Genomic DNA, 22,492 nt, shown 5'->3' with positions numbered 1-22,492 from the left:
TCCTAAAACCGCCAGGCTCCTCCGCTCCCTCCTCTCCCCACTCTCACACCCTTTCTCTGCCAGGCCCCAAGAGCAGAGCTGATGGCTGGGGCCTGGGATTTAATGCAACAGCATTTTCCTACTCGCACTTGTGAAGGATTAGTAAAAGACCTCCAAGGATGCTCAGTGGAGGCCAGGAAATCAAGGGGTACCCTGCGTTACTAAGTTTGTCCCCATCCTCCTCTATGTAATTTCCTCTTTCTTGCCTAGCACGTGCCTTTTTTTCCCCCGTCATGTCTTCTAAGCTGCAGCTCCAGCCCCACTGTGCCGTTCTCCTCCTCTCTGAAGGGCTCCAAAGTCAGGATTTGGTTTCTCCAGCTGTGAGGATGCTCCTCACAGCGCAACTCTGTTGGGATGTTTGACCTACCTACCCTGAAACAGCAAGAAAAAGGAGAGGCAGGGAATCTCTCCACCCTTCGGGTCCTCCCCCCCACAAACAAGTTCATAAATGGCAAACAAAACACAGATTTGCGATTAGCTTGTGGGGGAACTGGTTATGACTCGTGCTCAGCCAGCTTTGAAGCTCCACCAATGGAGCAGTGGTTTTACAATTCAGAGAGAACGCAGCCGTGAGGTATTTTTCTGTCCATTTAGACAAGTAGATAGTTTCAAGCCTTGGTTAACCAGGACTTAAAGGAGAAGTACAGTTTCAACTTCTGATGACTTCCCTTCGGGCCCACTCCCCACCCCCTATCACCTTCTCCTGCCCAAAACTCGGGTCTTCCTCACGCACCGAGACCTTCTGATAAAATGCCACCACAGAGCCAACTTCAGTTTGTACTTAAACATTCGTCAACATGGAATGGCTGTCAGGCATTCGGTGCATTCTCTTAGCCAACGCCAGAACAGAGAGAGAAGCAGCCAGGGTCAACTCACAAACAGATACAAAGCAAAGAGACAGAGAGACAGAAATTTAGAGGCCAGTCACCAATAAAGATGGAGAAGGGTGTGAAGATGCTCCCAAATTGCAGAGCCTCTAAATGCATGGAACCAAGCGTTCAGTCACTCTCTCACTCTTGGATATAATGTTCGGTTGGATGGCATTTTCTTACACGCTGGTAGGGCTGGGCTCTTTCCATTCAATCCCAGCCATTATCCTTGATCATGTGAGCTAGTTCAATGATGTATTTGCCTTCTTTATACTTCTGGCTGCTTTCAAAAGCGTGTTCCTAAAGAAAGGAGAAAGAATGAGATCAAGGTGGTGTTTGAAGGTTAAGTCAGTTACGGATCAGATCTGGGAGTGCTGGCACAAGTCTTAGCCTTGTCTACAGAGTAAAACAGTCAAATTCTAGGTCCTCCTGTTGGCTTTCAGGAAATTTATGTTGGAAGAATCTTAAATCCTGCTTCTAGCTATCTTTACAGGCTGGAAAAAAGGAGTAATTGGAAAAAAGCACATGTGTAAACATGCAGCTTTCTGTAGGCCAACAGCAACTGCCCCTTGAACTATGCTTCAGCTGATAAAATCCGCTTCTCCCTAGTGTGGTCTGAGAATTTATTAATGTTTGTTAAGAATGAAGAGGTCTTCTGATGAAACATGCTGTAAAAGCACTACCATCGGGAACAAGATGGATTATGGCAAACTTCGTGTGGAAATGGAGTGAACAGGCACGGAGGGACGAGAAGGACCCACTCTACACAGATGCGTGCTTGCAGCACACACAGTGCTTCAACACTGCAGAACTGAGGAAGCGAGGAAATCTATGGGATCCCCAACCAGGAGGGACTCCCGTTATTGAGGTTGCATCCTTAAAAGCGGTTCACCTCTGCCCAGGTGTGCTGTTTGCACGCATGTAATGCATATGAAAGAATGTTAATTCTATTGCTGGAGAGGCTTCGGCTTACTGCTATGTTTATGAAATATTGTATTTTGTTTTACAATAAACTCAATTTATGTACTTAGTGTCCTTCTCTGTTTGTGAGATCCATGCTGTGTTTCTGCATGGATTCCTACCGCATCAATTTTTGATGCTTTATTTTTTATAGCCTTTCGACCGATTCGTTAAAGAGTATTTCTGTCCAGAGGCCACAGAAACAATATATGTTTTGTTCAGACACTGGTCAAAATGTTTTGACAAACAAGTACGCTGCGTGCCTCCTGAAGCAGAAATTAGGTTGTAGCATAAGCCTTTATTTGAAGGTAATTGAATTTATGAAGAGCAAGAGACAGCAAACAGATAAACTCATGTTCAATAGCATTTCCAGTGAGAAGGACACAGGATTAACAATATACAGGTCATTCTATTATTCTGGTATCATCTGCGAAAAAAGACAATATGAACCACAAGACTGATTGAAGTTATCCTCATTTATGTTAAACCTCACTAAGGTACACCCATCAAAACCAAGCCCACAGTGTATATTCTTAGTAAAAAAATTCATCAGCCACAAAGAGCTCCTGCTCTGGCTGGATGCAACAACCAAACCACAGGAGAGAAAATGCAAATGCAGGAAGGGAAAAAAGACGTGGCTACAGACCCTACAGACCAGAATCTGCATTTCTGGTTCCCAAGTTAATGGTCTTTCCACGAGATCACGTTACCATACACACACCTTCAGAAAGGGCTGGAGCAAAGACATCCACAGGAAAAACAAATGATGCTGATACTCACATATTTCCAACCCAGTGTGGTTTTGCAGTTTTCACAGTAAATATCTGCAACCGCATGTAAGCCTGTTAATAACACCCGCTCCTCTGCAGGGCCACAGCCCACATTAACTCTGGGGAAAAAGGAGAGATGCTCCCTGTTAGCGTGTCTTTCCACAGCAAGATGCTACAATGAAGCTGACAGCAATTTTATTGCAGTATTTGAAAACATAAGGACGAAGTTCAGGATACCGAGTACCACAGCTGTGCCTGAAACAAAGATCTCTTGCAGTTCTAGAACAGAAGGAAAAGGTAAAATAGAATTTTTATTCAAGTAAAATTCTATAAAGCTTTGAACGGAAGATTAATAACATTCTAGTAAATTGCACTAATTACACATTTGAAAAAGATTTTCATTTTCAAATTGATAAAATGGTACTTTTACTTTCCCAAATGGAAACTTGAAAAATGTAACTGAAATCAGCAGTTCTTCTGAAAGACAACCCAGCAGTGATCTCACCAAAACTATTTTCAGTTATTGGGAAAATTATACTTAATTTCTATGCTAGCTCTAAAAAGTAAGTTCATATTTAGATATCGTTTGTTCTCTACACTTATGAAACTCTGACTCTTTGGTCCAACTATGTTCTCCGAGAAGAGAATGACTCATCCGTTAGCTCTTATTTCTCAATCTGATGACAAAAAACCACCTTTTCCTAGCTGCTTATCTGAAACCTCAACATAAAATCAAATATGAATCAGTGCTATTTCCTGCTTCTTTCTCCAACCATTCTCCAGTCTTAGGCGGAGGTTTTCTAAAGGAAGACTATCCTTTTGTTTTCTTCTTCACAAGGGTTCTCTTAAATCTATCCTAAGAGATGCAGAGGAGACACGTACGAAGTAATACTCACACTGAATTGAAGAGGTATGCTCGTCCTTGGCTTCCTTGAAAGGACTGAAAGGCAAGAAAACAAAATTCAGTTGGCTGGTTGATAGGAATAAGGCTAAACCAGGACCTGCCCTCCATGACTCCATTAATGGTAGTTATAGCAACTGTTAGCCAGGGCCTGAGAAACGCACATCGTTCCACCCTTCCAGATGGAAAGAGCACAGCGTGAACTGTCAGGAGGAGACGAGCACTGATGAACAGAGGTCTTGTCCTGCAGGCGGGAAGGGCGCAGCGGCCTCCAGTTCTAACGCCTGCCCATTTCGCAAGGCGCAGTGGCAGCCCACTGGGAACTTCACCTGATACCACCAGCACTTCCAGTGCCGTGCAAGCCTTAAGAGTTAAGATGTTTTCTCTCTTATATCCCATCAATGTCTATTTTCACCCTTTCAGTTCTGTTTATGAATTTCACACTACGGCCTCAACCTCACCTAATGCAGTCTTGCTGCCAAATATTGATTTGAATCTCTTTTTCTAAAAACAGGGTGCTCACGGAGGCTTCCCGTTGCACTTGACAGCACATCGATTCCCCTTAGGAAGAGCGCACAGATGGAGAGTGAACCAAACCGACAGATCGGGACCTATCTGTGCAAGGTGCTGTGCACAAGTACAACCTCTAGTCTAGTGGTTTTAGAAAAGACCTTAACCTTGCCGAGGTGTCTGCAAGCCTTCATATTCCCACTGGTAACCCGACAGATCTTCAGGACTGGATCTAAACATCAGATGAGATACAACTGGAGAGAGATGAACGTGGACAAGAGAGAACCACAGAGCAGCAAAACCACACCAGAAAATCACCAGTCGTGGCACATCCTCTCCAACCCATGTTTCCTCAGATCTTACAGCATCACCATGAAAAGGCCGTGTTTCCAAGAGAGCGGGGCGATGCCAGCCTCGCAGGACACTCCAGGTAGCCGGGACAATTCCACGAGCGGCAGGCTCCATTTGTGTCAAACCTGTAACATTACTCCGTGACGGTGCCTCGTTTACGTGAGCTGGCTCACACATCGCAAGTGCTACCTACGTTTTTAACATACTTCGACAAGCACACACTGAATTAAACGTTTGGTGCTCACGAGCAAGAGCACGGTTGCTCTCGGCACAGCAGTTAACTTATGAGATACCTCAGGGAACGTATGCACTGAGGGGCAAGGAGCTGGGAGAGTCAAAGAGCAGCTTTTCTAGATCATTTAATCCTTTACCTTGCACCTTACCAGGAACCTTGGAATATTTAATGGTTTTCTTAAAACCTCAGCTTCTACAGATGAGCAATGATTTCAGACTAAATATCCTTAAAAGGAGGGAGACGGCGCTTTGAGAGAAAAGAGCAACAGTCAATGTTTAGCATCCCTGGCCCGCTAACACAGGACATTTGTTAAGACTGACCTGGGGCAGCACAAACGTGCTCTCCCCGTGACACACAAGGCAATCTCGGGGAGGTCCCTGCCCTTCCCAGGTTGTCCCCTTCCACCAGCCCAGCCCTCGGGACGCACGCCTACGCCTGCCCGACCGCTGCCTCACAGAGAAGCAAAGCCAAAGCCATGGCCGAGAACCAGCAAGCCCATGGATGGATCTGGCCCCCGTCGCCTACATCCACACACATCTGCACTGATCAGCTGCCTCCTGCGCACTGGGGAGGCTGCTGCACGCTTCCAGTTAACAGTCCTAATTCCCAGAGCTGGGGTACCAATCCATTAACCTTTCTTGGGTGCTGCCTGGGTTAACGGCAAGCAGCTCTGTAACAGCCTGTAAGACGTTCTCTCCGTCACGAGTCCTGTTCATGTGAAAGGCAGAGACGGAAAATTCACTTACCAGCAGGAGAGAACAAAAAACATTAAAGACGTGATTTAAAACTGCCCTGACAAGACAACAAGTACAGCCTGTCATGGTGGTTAGCCTGGTGCCCTTCTTGGTGTCATGGTACTCTCCAGAAGTGGCGAAGGTCCACTAGAAGATCCCCAATTGCGAGAACGTAGGCAAAAGGCTCCTTACCAGGGAGCAGAGGCACCTCTGTGGGCAAACACAACGCCACGGGGCGTGCAGGCAGGGAGCCACATCCAGCAATGAAAGCTGCCTGTGAGGTCTGGATGGCAGCAAGGGCTCTGCCAGCTATAAAGTCACTGCCTGGCGAAAGAATTGACTCAGTCCTGAAGGAGTAACTGTTCTTCAGAGGAATCTGAAGCCCAATATTGGTTGCCACCCGGGGCACAGAAGAGCCACTCTGGATTCAAAGAGGATGCCTGAGGCACTTGGATATCTCTTTCAGTCAGACAAAAGCAGTGCCCTGAGGAATGCCTCTTTTCTTGGGCAAGAATTAACTAGGACACATGGCTCAAGCACATTTGTGTAATTGCATTTATTAGAGAAGCTTCTTTTAATCTTTCTGCAGCACTCAAATTCTTTGTTATTGTTATTGTCAGCTGGCTGATACCCCACATGCCAACTAGGTCTAGCCTGACTGCTACAAAACACACACTGCATTGTTTCAGCATCCTGTGTGGTAAAGTAGGAACCCACACAACGCTGATGCCCCTCAGGCCAGAAAGAAGAGTCCAAGCCAGACCCAGGCAATGCTGCACCTTGCTACAGCAAACAGCAGGGGCACTGGCTGCCCAGGCTGCAGAAGAGGGATACCAGCCTGGAAGGATGGCCTGTGGATGGGGTACAGGGATGAAACAGAAGGTCCCACAGCAACATGTGTGCCATCAAAGCAAAATGAAAGCAGATGAAGCTTGCTAACCATCCAGTCCCTCCCAGTAAATACTTTTCCATAAACACCAAAGTGACTAAGTTTGCCAATAACAACAACCATGGGAGCAAAGTTTTTATTGGTACAGAAATAGGATTTTCCATTACTGCTGTACAAAGGCCTGTCTTTAATAAACAACAAAACCAAACCCATCAGCTCTGTGTTTGGGGCTCACTGGACACTATTCCAGCCCACTCTCAAGGGACAGTAGCATCCTTTCAGAGATGCCCTTCCTTCCAGCTCAAGCCAGCACTTTAGGGTATCTAAGGGCGGTCACTGCAAAAAAAAAAAAAAAAATCACATTAATTATCTCCTGCCCAAGCAGAACTTTTCAACTTACCACTGCTTAGCTTTCAGTGCTGCTGCCTCTCTTAATATTCACCCTCCAGCTAGCTAAGGATTTGGCAAATCATACAAAAAGAAGCGAGAAATGTCTGGCAAGCACCTCAAGTTCACCAGTGCGTTTGCCCTCTGCAAGACTAAGCTGACTGCATCTTTGTAAAGGTAGCACAGGCAGGTTTTATCTGGGTGTTATAACCTCAACATTTTCTGGAGATGTTCCTTCTCTTCTCGCACTCCAGAAAAATTGACACATGCTGTAATGGGCAGTATGAAATCAGAAGAAACAGATCTATTTATACACAAACAGATATTTTTTTCTTGGTTTGGGGTTTTTTTTATTATTTTATTTAAGAAACACACAAAGAAATTTCCACAACATGCTTGGTATTCCCCTGAACAGTGACTATGAGCAGTAAGACCTGCTTTCTATGCTGTGCATTTTTTCCTATGTAGATTTTCCTGATACACATTCCAAGGTGTATCTCACACACACACACACTTATAAATCCAGACTTTTTATTCTCTAAAACAACAGCTCCTGGCATCACTCTCCAGCTGAAAGAAATGGAAAAGTTTTTTTTGTCGTTGTTTCCCACTGAAAGCCCAAGCACATATTTTTCTCTGCACTGCTAACACTCAACGTCTGGCTGGAATCACATCCTGCCTGAGCCCTCTAAAAAACAATACACGCTTTTGAGATGCACAATACACAACAGCTTTATCCTCCTGACTACTGACGTTCAAAAACCTTCCCCGTTCCTGGGTGCTCCACTCAGCATGGAGGCATCTAAGAGCTGCAGGGCCTAAGGAGTGCGGATTTGAGTACCCAGGTGGGAAACCACAAGCCTGGAGTCAGCTATTTGGCTGCAGATCCTCGCCTGCCAAGCCGTCTCTCGTTACAGCAGAAGCTCCATGTTAAGAAGCCTTTGGCAGCTGCTCTGGTTTAAGAAGTTCCTACCACCCAATTACAGACATTCATTATGGCCCCCTCAGCTGTGCTGATTCCAAATTAGATCTGTGAAATCATTATTTTTAAAAACAAATGCTTGGTGGGGGGTGGGTGGGTTTGAGGGACATAGTTTTTTCTCCTTGTACCGTATCATGAAATCCAGTTTAAAGGGCAATCACACAGACTACTTAATAATCACAGTACGAGGGCAGACACAAGTCGTTCAGAGTAGGAAGTTCTCAAACTGAATTTGCTGGCAAAGAACCACAGCGCAGAACTGCAGCTCTAGTGAGAGACAGTCTGCAGGATAGGGAGTTTGGGTTTCACAGACGCTGTTAAACCAGATCTGCCGCAGACGGAAGCGTAACACGCAGCCAGCATCTAAGAAGTGCCAGCTCCTTTGTGGCAGACACGTTTTGCTCACTAAGAGATGGACTCAGCCTGCAAGACTCAAAGCTAAATCCTTATATATTCAACACCCATGACCTTGGGAGCTGTCAGTTTGGTTTAGTCCACTTGTTACATTCTGGCCTCAATCTGAAGTGCTGAATCTACTATTCTGTTTGCTCCAAGCAAGATGCATGACTCCTTCACAGCCTTCTTCAGTGGAGCAACAGCACACAGGCAACCGCAGACACAGAGAAGGGCTATGCCCCATCCACCACTCCAGCCTGTTTCACGTTTCACCGGCCTTCCGACCGCCATCAGACCTTTGCGCTTGCACATACAAGCTACTGGTGACTGCTGGAGACACGGAAGGAAATTTTTAGATTCAATCAGTACAGTCAGGGAAAGGCATGAATTCTGAATGCGCTCCAAACACGCCTACACACCATACCCCTTTTCCCTAGTACCTACAGCTTCTCATTCACTGCACAGCCCACTCAGCAGTTCCACATGCTGTACAGATGATAGGATTAATACCCCAAGTCTTTGTGATGGCATTTGACAATAGGCTGAACACAAAAAGAGCTGGCTGGAATCATCTGGAAAAATAGGAAGCAGTTGCCAGGACTAAATGGCTACAGACTGATGCTCGTTCTCTGCAGACTGCAGCAGGGAAAACCTCCACTTACCTACATCCAGCTGGCAGCCTTTTAAGAAACCAATAAAACAAAAACGAAAAGGTGACTGGTCCCAAAGAGGTACAAGAGGAAAAAGGAACAGAGCGGGCCCCTCCATGCTACGCTCTTGAAAGCTACAAATAATTCTCGCTGCAAGGATGCAAACAGGAACAGAGGGCCCAAAGCCACCTCCAGAGATCAATGGCAGTGGGCACGTCCCAGGCAATGCGAAATGGCAGCATCAGGAGAAGCCAAATGACCACAGCCATCTGGACTCTTCAAAAGAGAACATGTTCTCTGTGCTTCTGATATCCCCACTGGGACAGAGCAATTCAGAGCAAGAGAAACAGTACTACGGACTCCAGGGTTTAAGAGGCACTGAAGTCTGTGGGAGAAAAATTCATCCAATGACCTATTCAGAGATAGCTCTTTTATCACTTACTTCCCATCTCTATGTACAACTTTTGTTTTTAAGCTACTAGTCATTTGCACAACATTGCCTGTAGGATCTACCTATTCTTGCTGCTCATTTAGCCTTTAAACACCTAAGGATGAAATGTTCTCATAAAATACAATTTGAAAAGGGAGAGGAGACCTTTAAGGTACACACAAGGGTGCGTACAAAGACATGCTCCAAAACACAGGCTCTCCTCACACTCATCCTGCTCCCTCTAGCACTTAATCCCATTTCCTATCAGATGCTATTCCACCTAACAATCAATATCACAGAGAAAGTTCTGCCTTAATAGCACCTTTCAAGCCCTATTAATTATGGCAATAATGAATTGATTAAAAAAGGTAAGCCCAGCAATGTGTTTAAAGGAACCATTATGCCTGGTAACAGCACTAGGTGCACGATGACTCCAAGAGGAGGTTACCTGTGAGTCACTGCACGTGGAAAGAAAGTCGGGAGAACTTAACTATGAAAATACCTGCTGCAGATTCTGGGAGCTGCGCTAGACAGTGCGAGCCATTTCAACCATCTACTTGCACCATATTCAAGTATTTCCCAAGGGAGCACGAGTTCAATTACTCGGTCCCTGTATCCGCACAGACTACAGAGACCTCCTCAGGGTTCATTAATTCCACCTTGTTCTTCCTCACAGAAGGGACAGTCAATGATTGGATTAAACGGAGATTCAATTTTGCTCCGATTATGCGAGATACAGACCCATGTCAAGGGAACTGGTTACATTATTCCATCTCGTGCACAGATGTGACCTTACCCTGTTCAAACGGCGTTCCTGAGTTTTAATTGAGTTTTAACATGGGTTCTTAATGCTATTTAAAGCCCAAAGTCGATACGGAATTAGTGGACCAAACTCATCTCTGAAGTAATTCAATTAATTCAGCACGGCCTTATTCCCCAGCAGTTTACGTTGCTGTGAGATTACACAGTGAATAACTATGAGTCTGCTGTGTTTCATCCTAGGAGCAGCTATATCTGAGCAGTTTTACACCGTGTCTATGTCGCAGGTTATGTAGTCTGTGAGAAGGGAAGGTGCACAAACTGGAAAGATTAAAGATCTTACTACTTTTTTTTTTTATTCTAATGAGAGATGCTATTACAATTTTTTATTCTGCCTCCTGGCAGCAGCAGGTGTTTGTTCAGCCCCCTCCATCCCCCCGCACCCAGCGCAAACAGGGGCGAGCCGCGTTTCTGATAAGAGGCTTTTGTCCTAACAGGAACCAGCTCAGCACTTTCACCGCACAGGACAGGCAGGGACAGACTGCAGCCAGGCAGCGCAGAAGGTCTGAACGCACACCCACAAAAATACCGGCAGGCTATCCTGGTGGCATCGCCTCTGCCTCCTGTGACATAAATTCTCTGCTGCTCGGAAAAGGCCATAGGATGACACTGTCAGGGAAAAGGTGAACGGAGCAAGTTATCAGTGACGGAAGAACCTCAGGCTTCTGCTACATCCCGCTTTTGCGGGAAAAGCATCAACTCCTGCTTTGTGTGCGGGAGGAGAACCTCACCCCTTAGACCCAGCAAGTCCTCTACGCCCTGTGCCACAACCAGAAGAGGCTGAAGGGCAGACTTTCCAAAGAGGCTAAAATAAGTTAGCTGTCACTGCCAGCTGAAGCCATCTTCAGACCTACTCGAACCTACAAGAGCCCTTTAGTGCCCACACAGCTTTCACACCACACACTCTGCTGTGCTCTGAAATCAGTGTTTCAGTGCCAGCCTCCCCCCTCCTCATCCTTAAAATACCCAGCTTGGCTCAAAATTCAGTCTGTTAAATATGGACTTAGAACAGGGGTTTTTGTTTGTTTGGGGTTATTATTTTAAGTGAGATTTTCTCATTTTTCATGTTTCTAGGAGTTGAAACTAAGAAAAACCAGCACTGTTCACAGGACTCCCAAAAACGCTTAGGAAAAAGTATCATGAACCACAAGAGGACATTCAGCACACACTCTACAGTGTTCCCTCTGTAACATCGACGCTGCTCAGGAAGATGAAGACAAACTGGACTATACAGATGCCCGATCCCATCAGAAGCGAGCCATGAAGCGCTGCTGTCCTGATCATCGAAGCGGTTCTCGAACACACGTCAGCACAACACAAAGGTGACACCAATGCTCCTGTGGGGCTGTGTTGCTCCCAGGCAGAGAGCCTGTACAAACTGATTTAAATGGGGCAGGATCCCAGAGCAAATTCCCAGTTATTAATTCATTTGTCAGTATGGCTGTCCATTATCACCAGAGGGGAGAGCAAGAGACTTCTTTCAAAGGGAAATTTTGTATTGCCATTGCAGGAGAGAGATCTTTTCTGAGGCTTTGCAATTAATGAAGATCAGTATTGAGGGAAATACAAATTGCCTAAAACTGAGGGTTTTGTTTTTCCTCAAATGCGTGGATTTCTAACACAATTTAAGCCATCACTCTGCTAAGCTAAAGTCTGAAAAAAGCTCTATAAAGCACGTAAAAATTCAGAAAGTAGTTGCAAACTGCTCCATTCCTGTCTCCCTCCAACACGCCTGGCAGGCTGCCCTCCAGACTAGACTCAGTTCAAATGCGACGCTGTTAAGTCTCATCGTGTTATCATGAGGCCTGTGCTATTCAGCCTCCTTATTAAAGCCCTGGGCTCCTGGACTCTGCTCTTATTTGTTTTCAAATGTGCTTCTAGCCCACAGACTTCAAAGTGAAATTTCAAAATGTGAATGCTAAAGGCACAAACAACTTAAGGCAAACAAAAAATACACCAAATTTATTGCTTCTATAAAACCTCACAATATTTTGGGGCTTCTCTTGTGATTTTGATGGCCTCTTGGTTGCTGCTGCTGTTGTGCTCCAAAACTTGACTTTAAAATGAAAAAGGATGGGGAAACTGTGGGGAAACAAAGCAGATACAGTATTTACTTTTAAAGGCAATCACTCTGATTTATTTAGGGGGCACAGAAAACCAGAGCAGCTTCAGGACATGGATCCCTCTCTTCTCTGCAGCCCAAGGAGGGAGGACAGATGCGTGTGACTAAGCCCTGCAGCCCACGAGAGAGCAGGGAGCATGGGCACTGCATCAGGGAGCGACCACTCCCTTCCTCGCCTGTTCAGCTTCCCTCTGCCAAAGGAAAATCCATGCCTGCATTAATGCAGCACTGGGCAGACCAGAAGAAGAAGGGCAGCACAGCTTTTGTGAGCGTGGGTGGCTGTCACATGCCCCCACTTCAGATCAGGAGTTCAAGATCTACTGGAGGTCTTGCAGATTGGAAGGGAATTTAGCATCAAGTTCCTTGACCAGGTCCAGTCATCTTCTTGTGGGGTATACACTTCTTCTCAATCTCTTCCACGGCTCCTGCTGCCAGGGAACAAAGTGCTGTATAATACACATGTATAGTGCAAGTAGAACTCTCTTCTATCTCATGGGAAACCGACATCTTTTGGTGGGAGAGTTAAGAGAGATCTAGGCTTTTCTAATAATCTCCACCAACTTCTGGAACTACACATGGATTGGCACCAGCCTGCTTAATTGGGCAAAAATAAGAGCAAGTGCATTGCCTAAGGAGCATTTTTAACCCCATGGGACAGGAATATGTCTTAGAGAGCTGCTTCCATTTCCCACATAGAGCACTCCAAACGATAAGCCAAGACAGCCCACGGAAACAGCACCGGATTAAAGAGAGGAAGCCACAAATTATTCCTGCTGGACAACCAGTAGAAGAACACTCACAACAGAAGACCAACATTTACCCAACATTAAACCAAAGAAAACGACCAAGGTATGCCTGCTGGCAGAAGCGATGTTTTTTCATATGAAGTGCACCAAGCTCTACCCCAGAGCACTTCTGAGAGCCCTGGAGAAGGGCAGTGCCTGAAAGGAGATGGTAACCTCCACGTTCACTGTATGATCTAGGTGACATGGGATGGGAGAAGGAAATGAAAATCCGCATCTTTCAGGACTTCATCCTGGGCCTTGGGCCGTACTGCTGATCCCTTCCACCTCCACAGCTTCATTCCCCAGCCTGCAGGAAGTTCAAAGGAGTTGAGGTATCTCGAGTTTGGCACCTCTGGCACTTCAGTCATCAATGACATCCATTGAATGCAAGCCTTTACATTTTGGTATGTAAAAATCAATATGGAGAGAAGCACTTTGTTATTTACTGTGAAAAACTACAGAGGATGAAAACAAAGCAGAGTGGTGTCTTTATGGATACAGAGAGACGAAAAATGCATTTTATGCTGGTGAATCTGCAATTGCTGCAGCAGCAGCTGTGGGGTTTTTCCACCATTTTTGAGTGCTGCTAGACAGCAGCACTGTAGGTTGATGCTTGCTCAAAGCATCCAACAATCAAGCCCCCTTTATTTCCACATTAATTATTGCTAGTGCATGGGTGTTAGAGATAAACACAAGACAGAACTGGGACGGAAGATGGAAACTGCTAATGCAACAAGTTATTAAATTAGCAGCATAACCGTGACTGTCCATATGTCAGTGGAACACTGCATTCCATTAATACAGCCACTAAGGTCACAATAGCACCAACGCTGACAATGACAGCAGACTTGCTTTTCAGCAAAAGCCGATCTGTCCAGGGCAGCAGCTCTTCTCTGTCCCTGGATAAGATCCACTGCAGTGAGATGAAGCCACCATATGTGCACCTTACTGGTGAGAAGTTTCATCAAAAGTTATCCTTCATTGTTCAATCTGTTGCCTAAATTCTGAATATTCATCTCTACTATAAAACAAGCGCCATGGCTTGTTCAATTGTCTTCAAATTCCAGGTTTCAGGTAAAGACTCTCTCAGTTTCTACCTTCGTTATTGCTACTTATTCTGGCAGCTGTGATTTCCGTGCAAACACAGAGTACTTTAACAGAAGGCACTCTGGGCGGAGTTTCCGTGTGCGCTCAAGCTTCAACCCTTGCCCATTTCAGTTCTGCTGGCTGAGAAAAACTGTCAGGCCAAACACCTCCAACAGACGGACGCTGAGGCTCCTCTCCAGGAGAGGCCAGACACCTAGAGAGATTTGTTTCTTGCTGGCAGACGTAACAGCTCCCCTAAAACAGACGTGAAGCCCTCTGATAGCATTTCCTGCTACTATAAAATGAGACTGTAATATAAAGTATCACAAGGGACTCCTCCTGAGAAGCAAGGGTCTTCTCACCAAGACGTAGTAGGTGAAAAAGAACACACCCCCCTACCATGTGGCCCCCCACTCATGTGTGCATGTGACTGAATTACAGATTAAACCAGAGGTCTCAGAGTTGTGAGACTCATATCCGCATTCTTCCTGGGCTTGTTCTTGCTACTATAAATCAAATTTGAAGTACACACCTGCATGGCAAGTTCATAGGGCAGTTCACCCCATCAGTAAGCCTTCCAGCCCACTGGCATTTCCTCCTCCTCCACCTGCAAGGGCCAACAACTGAAACACCCATCGAACCCAGGAAGGCTGAGACCTGATCAACTCTGTGCTCCAGTTGTTCAGCATTTGCAGTAGTTGCAGCAAAAACCCTGATGATTCACTGTCCTTCGTCCCTGGCAGCTCCCTGGATAATAAATGGGAACAATATTTTATGTGTGCCCAGGTTATCAATTCTAAGGCAGAGGAAGCAGCAGACAAAAGGAGAGTTATTTCCATAAAGAAAGTGATGGATTAGAAAAATCCATTTTTACCCTGTCCCTCCTCCTCGAGAGGAAAGTCTAAACTGTTCTGAATTATTACCTTTTTCCTTCATTTTTGGAACAGAATGAAATATTTTAAAAATCACATAGCAATTAATTGCTGTATAAACACAACTATACAATGAGGTACAAATTACCTTGGGCTCCTTCTATTAAACAACCACATTCTGACTAAATAAGAGGCTTGATCCTGTCTTCAGATCCCATTACGGACAGCAGGATCTGAGGGAGCACAGTGACTTGCTGGGTAAGCCCCCAGAGGAAGCAATTACACGGGACAGAAAGATCTAATTTAGGTAGCTGTAACTATGGAATAGGTACTACAAATACCCATTATGCAGCTCAGATTTCATATCCTGACTTTTTCCTGCAAAGGGCATTTCTGTTTGTTTATTCCCTCTCAAATAAAGGCTGCTCAGAGCTGATGAGAGGTACTCAAATGACAGTCTTTGAGACCCAGTCCCCTCCTCCCTGCTGCAATACAGGCCAGCAACAGCAAGGACAGCAAACGCCAATGTGTCTAGTAAAGGTCCTGGGGATGAGTTTGATTGCAAGACTTCATCTCTGCCTAATCAGTGCTCAATCTCCTGGTCAAAATGCTGAAGGAAAAGGCTCCCATTTAACAGCTTTGATGACACATTGTTTTACTGAGAACTGAAGTCCTCTCAACCCTCATTTAATTTAAAACTTCATGGACGCCAAGAACTACAAGACACCTTACCACAAGTGCACAGCAGTGAAATGGGAAGCAAAAAAACCCCACTCTAATGACTTCTCACAGAACTGCTTGGCTGTTCATCACTTACAGCTTGAACTCTAGCAATATTTGCAATTAAGAGCAGGCTCTGAATAATACCTGAAAATGACAATTCATTAGGGAACAAGAGCTGAAAAGCAGGATCCAAGAGCTACTGGACAGCTTCTAGAAATGTGCATAAAATTGATAAACTGGGTGCATAAAGAGCTAACAGCAAATAAATGAACAGAAGCTTACCGTGCAGTGCTGAGCCGGTAAGACTAATAGAATTACGAAATGTGAATGCTGTAAAGATGTTACTGCTGAGGCTGGAACAACGAGACCGGCCCCATTTCCATTCCTAAAAAGATGCTGAAATGCTAAAGATGTAGAAAAATGATGCAGAACTGAAAAAATAGCATTGCATCATGACAAAGCTGAATCTGTTCAGCCTATCAAAAAAGTGATGAAGAGTGACCTTGGTTACTGTATACCACAACCTTTTATAGGGAGAAATAGCAGGTTCTGTACATCTATTTCATTAGCAAAAGAAAGAAAATAATGGTCAATGACAGGAAGCACAAGCCAGACAAATCTAAATTCAGTGTCTCTGATTTTTAATAGTAAGGATGATTAACCACTGGAAAAAATGACCAAGGGGAGCAGTGAATTTTCTCTCTTGAAGTCTTCAAATCAAGACTAAATGCTTTCTCTGAAAAACATGCTGCGATCATGATGAAATACAATGGCCCATGCTCTTCAGGAGGTCAGATATGATGTTGTTGTAGCTCCTCCTGGCCTTAAGAGTTCATTACCATGAAGCTGGGAACTTAAATTCATAATTGGGAAGAAACAAGATCTACTTTTGAAGCAAGAAGAAACCTTGTGTAATGAAAAATAGTAACAACTTTACCCATGAAAAGGTAAAGTAACAACTTTACCCATGAAAATAGTAACAACTTTACCCACCCCAAATATAATTTTTTTCCTATGATGGAAATGCAGGTTTTTCACTTGACTAGTCTTGGACACTTAGTTTTTCTTGGCCTCTTCCTTTTTCCATGAGATTAAAGTTCTGAAACAACCACGTCATAGTTTTAGGATTACTGTTTTAGCTTGTGTGCATGCCCCCCCCAGCAAATAACTTCATGTTTTCAAGGCAAACCGACATACAAATATCAGCTGGTTCATGAGAAGTAAAGAAACTAAGAACATTACACACTGCCTTGCCCACATATTCAGAAAGAAAAAAGAAAAAAACCCACCAGCAAACCAAAACCGCCAAAAGACCAATAATTGCTGCTTACTTCACCTATACGTGGTGCACCAAATGCTTCACAGTAGCTGAATTCATCCACAAGTTATCCGAAAGCCAGCACAAAAGTTTCAAACCCTTTACGATCCCCCAGTTGCAACATGAAGCAAAGTTTCATGCTTTCAGCGTGCCATAAAGCTCACCAAGAAGCTGCTGTACCAACAAGCTTGGGCTCCAGCAGTCTGCTAGGCAGGGAAGCAGCGAGGCCACAATGACTGGGAGCAAGGTTTGCTTATAAACCTTGCAGCTCTTGTCTGAGAAGACAGAAAAGAGCTGCTAAGCGTTCCCTAGCTAACAGCTGAACCCCAACTGGGAAAGTCAGGCACGCACAAGTTCTCCACTTTTCCTAAATTCTCCGTGCTGGAGGAGCTGCAGCCTTTTGTGTTGAAGGATTTCACATTCATGTTCAGTAAGGGTCCCGAGCAGACATCAAAGGAAAACATTAAACTTCCAAGCCTTAGGCTAACTTCAGAGGATACATCACTGCATAATGTTTAGCAGTTGGAACACAGTAATTCATGAAAAAAAGAAACTGCAGGATGCCCACAAGACATTCCCTACATATTTCCATAATCAGGGACATTTCTGCTGAATTACTGTTCACATCGCAAAAAAAGTCAGCAACCAAGGCACTAACATGGCAGCGATTGGCCTGTATCTTTCTGCTCTTGTTCCCATCCTTTTTCTCCTGGACACCACGTACATGTGAATTCAAACAGAAAAGGCTGACAAGGAGTTTCAATAGCACAAAGTAGGTAGAAACCAGCATCACATATGCCACTTTGAGAAAGGATGCTATTTACACTGCTGAACATCTATTATGTTAGCTCTTCCCCCAGGCCTTACTAGAAAATGATGCAGAAAGCACATTTATCAAGAAAAGCCCCTCTACCTCCTTTCTGGAGAGGTTTTGCCACCATTGACTGGTGGCAAATGCTCATATATGGTTGTGATGAAAGAACTGCAGAAGGCTTCAGGGAGATGTTTAAAACCTAACTCAGATAAAAAGATGACTATTTTAAGTTTGCCTGGGAAAGTTTCTACACCATCTATACCACCAAATCTATATTTTTCTTAAACATTCTAAAAACCATGGGATGTTGTGCTTGGGAAGGATAAATGTAACAAGTACCTTTCACTTAATTTTTGGCAGTTGGAAGGCATTGAAATATGCTTTTTAACTACAGTCGCCTGGCATGGTATTTTTGTTTTTACAGTAAAGCCAAAGAGGATTAGGACACACTGTACTAATTCATAAGAGCAGACAGTACTTGCTCCAAAGCTTTATCTTCCAAGAAGACTGGACAAAACAGCAGCATTTAAATTGTACAGGTGGAGAAAGGAGGAACTAAGGCGTTAAGTGATTTACTCAAGGTCACATGGGAATCTATTGCAGGGCAAGGTTGAGTTCCCAAAGTCTCAGTCCACTTAGGCATTGGAAAACGCAATGAAACAAGAGTATGTACTAAATTTGGCACAGATTTTAAAATGATGCATTGCTACAAGGGAACAAGAACCTCCACTCATGCTAACCCAGACACCAAAGGAACATATAAAGGAAAACTAGTTACTCGCTCCACCCAATCTATCCGATCACCTTATATTTCCTAAGTCAATAAGACCTTTCTTGGCCAGACGATCCAACCCACAATTTAGATCTTACTACAAATCAGACATACTAAACCACTTTCTCCCTCCGGCTGCAGAAGATAAAAGGCCAAATAAGCAGGCAACATTTTGGTAACTGGCTTCATGTAACAGCTTTGGATTTTCTTAAAAGCCTCAGCATCGATTATTTTCTTTAAATAGCAATGGCTTATTGAGAAACCTTCTACCCATTTTAACGCTCAGGGCTTTCCTTAAGTAGAAAAGAAAGCTAAAACTGCCCTGCCAAGGCATATTTGTCAAAGAGTTTCGGATACCCGGTCCTGGCAAAACACTTTGAAGTCAGAGTAAGTTAACACTGGTGCTGAAGGGCTAAGAGGGGAAACTTGGAGATGAAGAGGGGAAACTTGGAGACGAAGAGGAAATAAAGTATGGACTGACACAGAACAACACTGGGATTCAGCTCCAGCTTGTATTTCAGCCAACGGCATGAGCCAATGCTGCAATTTGTATGTATCCAAAGGAGCTAAAAGCTCATGGCATGCAAAGCAGCACAGCTCTCATGTGGTCTCCGCACAACTTGGGGCAAAAGGAATAGAGGAATTAATTTCATCAAGCCAAATCACCAACACCCTGCTGTTACATAAAAGCCTGTTTTCTGGGGAACGTTTCCAAAGATGGTGTCATTTGGGCTGTTTTGATTAAAGTGACACAGTCAGGTTTAAGATAGGATACACTGCAGACTGAGAAACACTCCCGTTTGAAAAAATCTCCCACTCCCTTTTCAATCCTCACAGCACTTGTTTATTCCTTCCGTTTGCCACATTTTCATATGGAAAACAAGCACGGCAATTGCACTGCCTGGTTCTCAGATGCTAATATAAGGCTGTGATGAAAGAACTGCAGAAGGCCTCAGGGAGATGTTTAAAACCTAACTCAAACAGATAAAAAGATGGCTATTTAAGTTTGCCTGGGAAAGTTTCTACACATATTGGAAACCCTTTGAGGCACGGACTGCCCTTCTGTTCTTAGTTTAATAGCCAGTTGTACAAATTACGATTGCACAATTACTTTTATAAGGTTTTCAATTATACAAAGAATGTATCTTATTAAGGTTTATAACTCTGAGAAATAAAGCCTAAAACCCCAAACCCTTTGCATTCAAGTTGCATGACCCGCTAGTGCTCCACCAGCAATGCGGTCCCAACACTATTACAAATTTACGCCATAGTCTACAATGAACTTATAGAAAGAGCAGATAGAAGCACCATAGCACACTGTAGTTAATGCTTCCACGATTCAATACACTTAGCCTTACATTCTGCTTCAGTACCTTCCCTCTCGTGTCCGTATTTTAGCAGTCAGCATTCTTGGGCAGTTTCTGCATGCCTCAATGGCTAGAAGCTCAAATTCCAAGCAGTCTGCAGCACTGGCATTGCCTTGCTAGAAGCTACTTACCTGCAAAGGTGACTACATTGCACAGCTTACCTGAAGGAGCACGGACACGGAACAAGGAGGGGAAGAAAGTGTCAAAGGGGAAACCACTGTCCATGCATAGCCTTGTGTTTTCCCTGACGGGGACCAGATAGGTAAAAAAAAAATTAAAAAAAGCGCACAAACTCTAATCTACCATAAAAACAGTAAGTAAAAACAAGTCTCCTTTATGCAGTAAAGCATCTTCTGTGTCTAAACACAAAGCCCAGGCGGTAACAACTCTCGCAATGAAAAGGCAGGGGAGTGACTACCCACATTTGACATCATTTGACAGATATCTCAACTGAGCACAGGAGCCTAAAGTCACACAGCTGATCCAAGAGGTTGAATGTATTTCACATCCAGACCAGGGCACAGTCAGCTGTTGGCATTTACATTTCAAAACTTCTTTCTGTTGAAGAAATGTACAACCTCCTCCTCTTTAAAGGCTTGAGGCTTTGCAGTCCTCAAGGACAGCTCTGCCAAGAACCACCACAACTGTACCAGAACAAGGGGAGCCCAGAATGACTCAGAGGTGATAGACAGACAAATAGGAAGCCTGTCTAATCAGAAACTGCAAGAAACAAAATTGTAGCAGTCTGCAATCAGCATTATTCGTACCAAAATACTTAAATTGTTTGGCATGGAGACATCATCACAGAGGTACACATCAACCCGGCCCATGCAACAACCAAGAGAAAAAGGAAGGAGACAGCCTCCAAGGAAGACGACAGGTCTGAGCACACAACACAGAGAATCCAAAAGGATCTCCACAGCTGCTAAGTTGTCAACTCTTAGTAAGGACAGATGCCCTTGGTGCAAGGTGACTCGTTCTAATCTTTTCTGTGCAAAAAGGAAGACGGGAAGCACTACACACTTTTCTAATGGGCAGAGCACCTCTGTCCCTTGTGATCCTGGCCTTTCTCTCAAAGATGCTCCAAGAAACTCAACTGGTTTAAATTGCACACATGCACACACACACACCCCCCTCACAGCGCAATTTCCTCTCATCTCAGCTAATAAATCTTATGGTGTGTCTGTTTTTTCTGAACACAAATTTTATAAGCTGAATAAACTTTATGGAACAGTTGATTGCCAAGGCAGCCAAAGCCTGGAAACCTGCCTGACCACAGCCAGGCACTGCAGGCTCCAGCAGACACTCTGAGAAAGTCTAGTTTTTGCACTTCAGAAAGAGAGCCTCTTACTGGCCTGCTCCCTCTGCATCAAAGGCCTTTGACTTACTGGCTCTGAAAGCTTTTAATTTAGCTTATCCTCAAGACCCTTCTCCTTGTGATCAACAGATCAGAAGACAAGACACAATCCTTCCACCCTTCCCAGCTCAGAGCACATCCTACCATCCATCCCTTGCTTTTTCACTGCAAAGTGTCTTGTTAGGAGACTGGCAAAAATATGAGGGTTAGAGCAACAGCTCATCGGTCTTTGGAAAGCTGTCTTACATTTCGGTAGAAGCATGAGAGAACCTTCCCTTAAGTAGGGGCTTTAGTGTAGTCACTTGGTACAGCTCAGAGTTTAACAGAGAGAACATCTCCAGACACTTTGCCTCCAAATCATGATCATGCATCAACCCTTTGGCTATGCTGACAAGCATGTACGTGATCAAGAAGTATTGGAAGGTAATTTACACAGTCCTGGCCATTAGTTAGTACAGTTTTACAGCTGGAAATGAGAGGAAGGACACGGTATCATGGGAAGAGACAGACCACCTGTAAGCACTCGAGAGGCCTGAATTTGGAAACTGGTCCCCTACAGCTATTTTCAAGATCACTTAAAACAAAAATGGCAGCTCACAAATAGACCCTTTAGGCTGAGAGCCCACTTTCCAAGCAAAAACTGCAGTACCGGCTAAGGCCAGGCACTTCCACACCAACTGACCTGCAGTGCGAGCGAACACACCCTTCCGCTCCCCGGGGAGGAGGCGTTCGCCCAGCACCTGCGGGTGAGGTCATGCACGTACCTTGGAAATGAGCTCATCATGGTTGGCAAGATGAGCCCTGCAGTGAATGCAGCTGTAGGTCCTGTGGCATGAAGGCAGATATGCCTGGAAAGTCTTGGACCTTGTCATCTTCACCATTGGAGCCACTGAGCGCTGCGTGAACTCTGGGGTGGCCCAGGAGGCACTCCCGCAGGACGGGTCGCACGGGAAACACCGGAAGACACAGGTAAAGGCCGTGGTTTGGCAGGTGATGGGTGTGGGGCAGGCTCCACACGCTGGTGACCGCTTCAGAGGAAGAGATTCGGGCAGAGGGAATGGGGGACTTCACACAAACCTAAGTTCAAAAAAACAGAGACAAAACACTCAGCTCACAAAGGCTACAACGGCCTCCTAGCTCGCAGGACGATCTAGCCTTTGATGAGAGAGCACAGAAGAGTCAGAGCAGCCAGGAGACAGGTGTGATGTCTGCGGATTAGATCAAGAAGGACAGAGTTTTATTCACAGCTCAGCCACTGACTTGCTGACTGCCCTCACATCTTCCTGCTTCTGTTATCTACCATCTTCCTATCGCTCCAACACTCGCAATCTCTATTCATTCTTCCAACACTGAA

At 44.8% G+C, this 22,492-nt stretch overlaps 1 protein-coding gene across 1 annotated transcript; it reads right to left on the bottom strand.

Moving 5' to 3' along the window:
• Positions 1 to 287: 287 nt before the first annotated feature.
• On the bottom strand, positions 288 to 22,215 carry LOC104625734 (protein yippee-like 2). Its single transcript, XM_010293437.1, has 4 exons — positions 21,903 to 22,215; positions 3,535 to 3,578; positions 2,649 to 2,757; positions 288 to 1,208 (listed from the first exon to the last, which is right to left on the bottom strand). Exons 1-4 carry the CDS (start codon positions 22,017 to 22,019, stop codon positions 1,119 to 1,121), a joined length of 360 nt encoding a protein of 119 aa, XP_010291739.1. The 5' UTR covers positions 22,020 to 22,215; the 3' UTR covers positions 288 to 1,118.
• Positions 22,216 to 22,492: the final 277 nt, after the last annotated feature.

This window comes from Phaethon lepturus, unplaced genomic scaffold (genome assembly GCF_000687285.1).
Source record: "Phaethon lepturus isolate BGI_N335 unplaced genomic scaffold, ASM68728v1 scaffold9948, whole genome shotgun sequence".
Lineage (NCBI taxonomy): Eukaryota > Metazoa > Chordata > Aves > Phaethontiformes > Phaethontidae > Phaethon > Phaethon lepturus.
The sequence above is the reverse complement of the archived record's forward strand: the minus strand, read 5'-3'. Positions and strand labels throughout refer to the sequence as shown.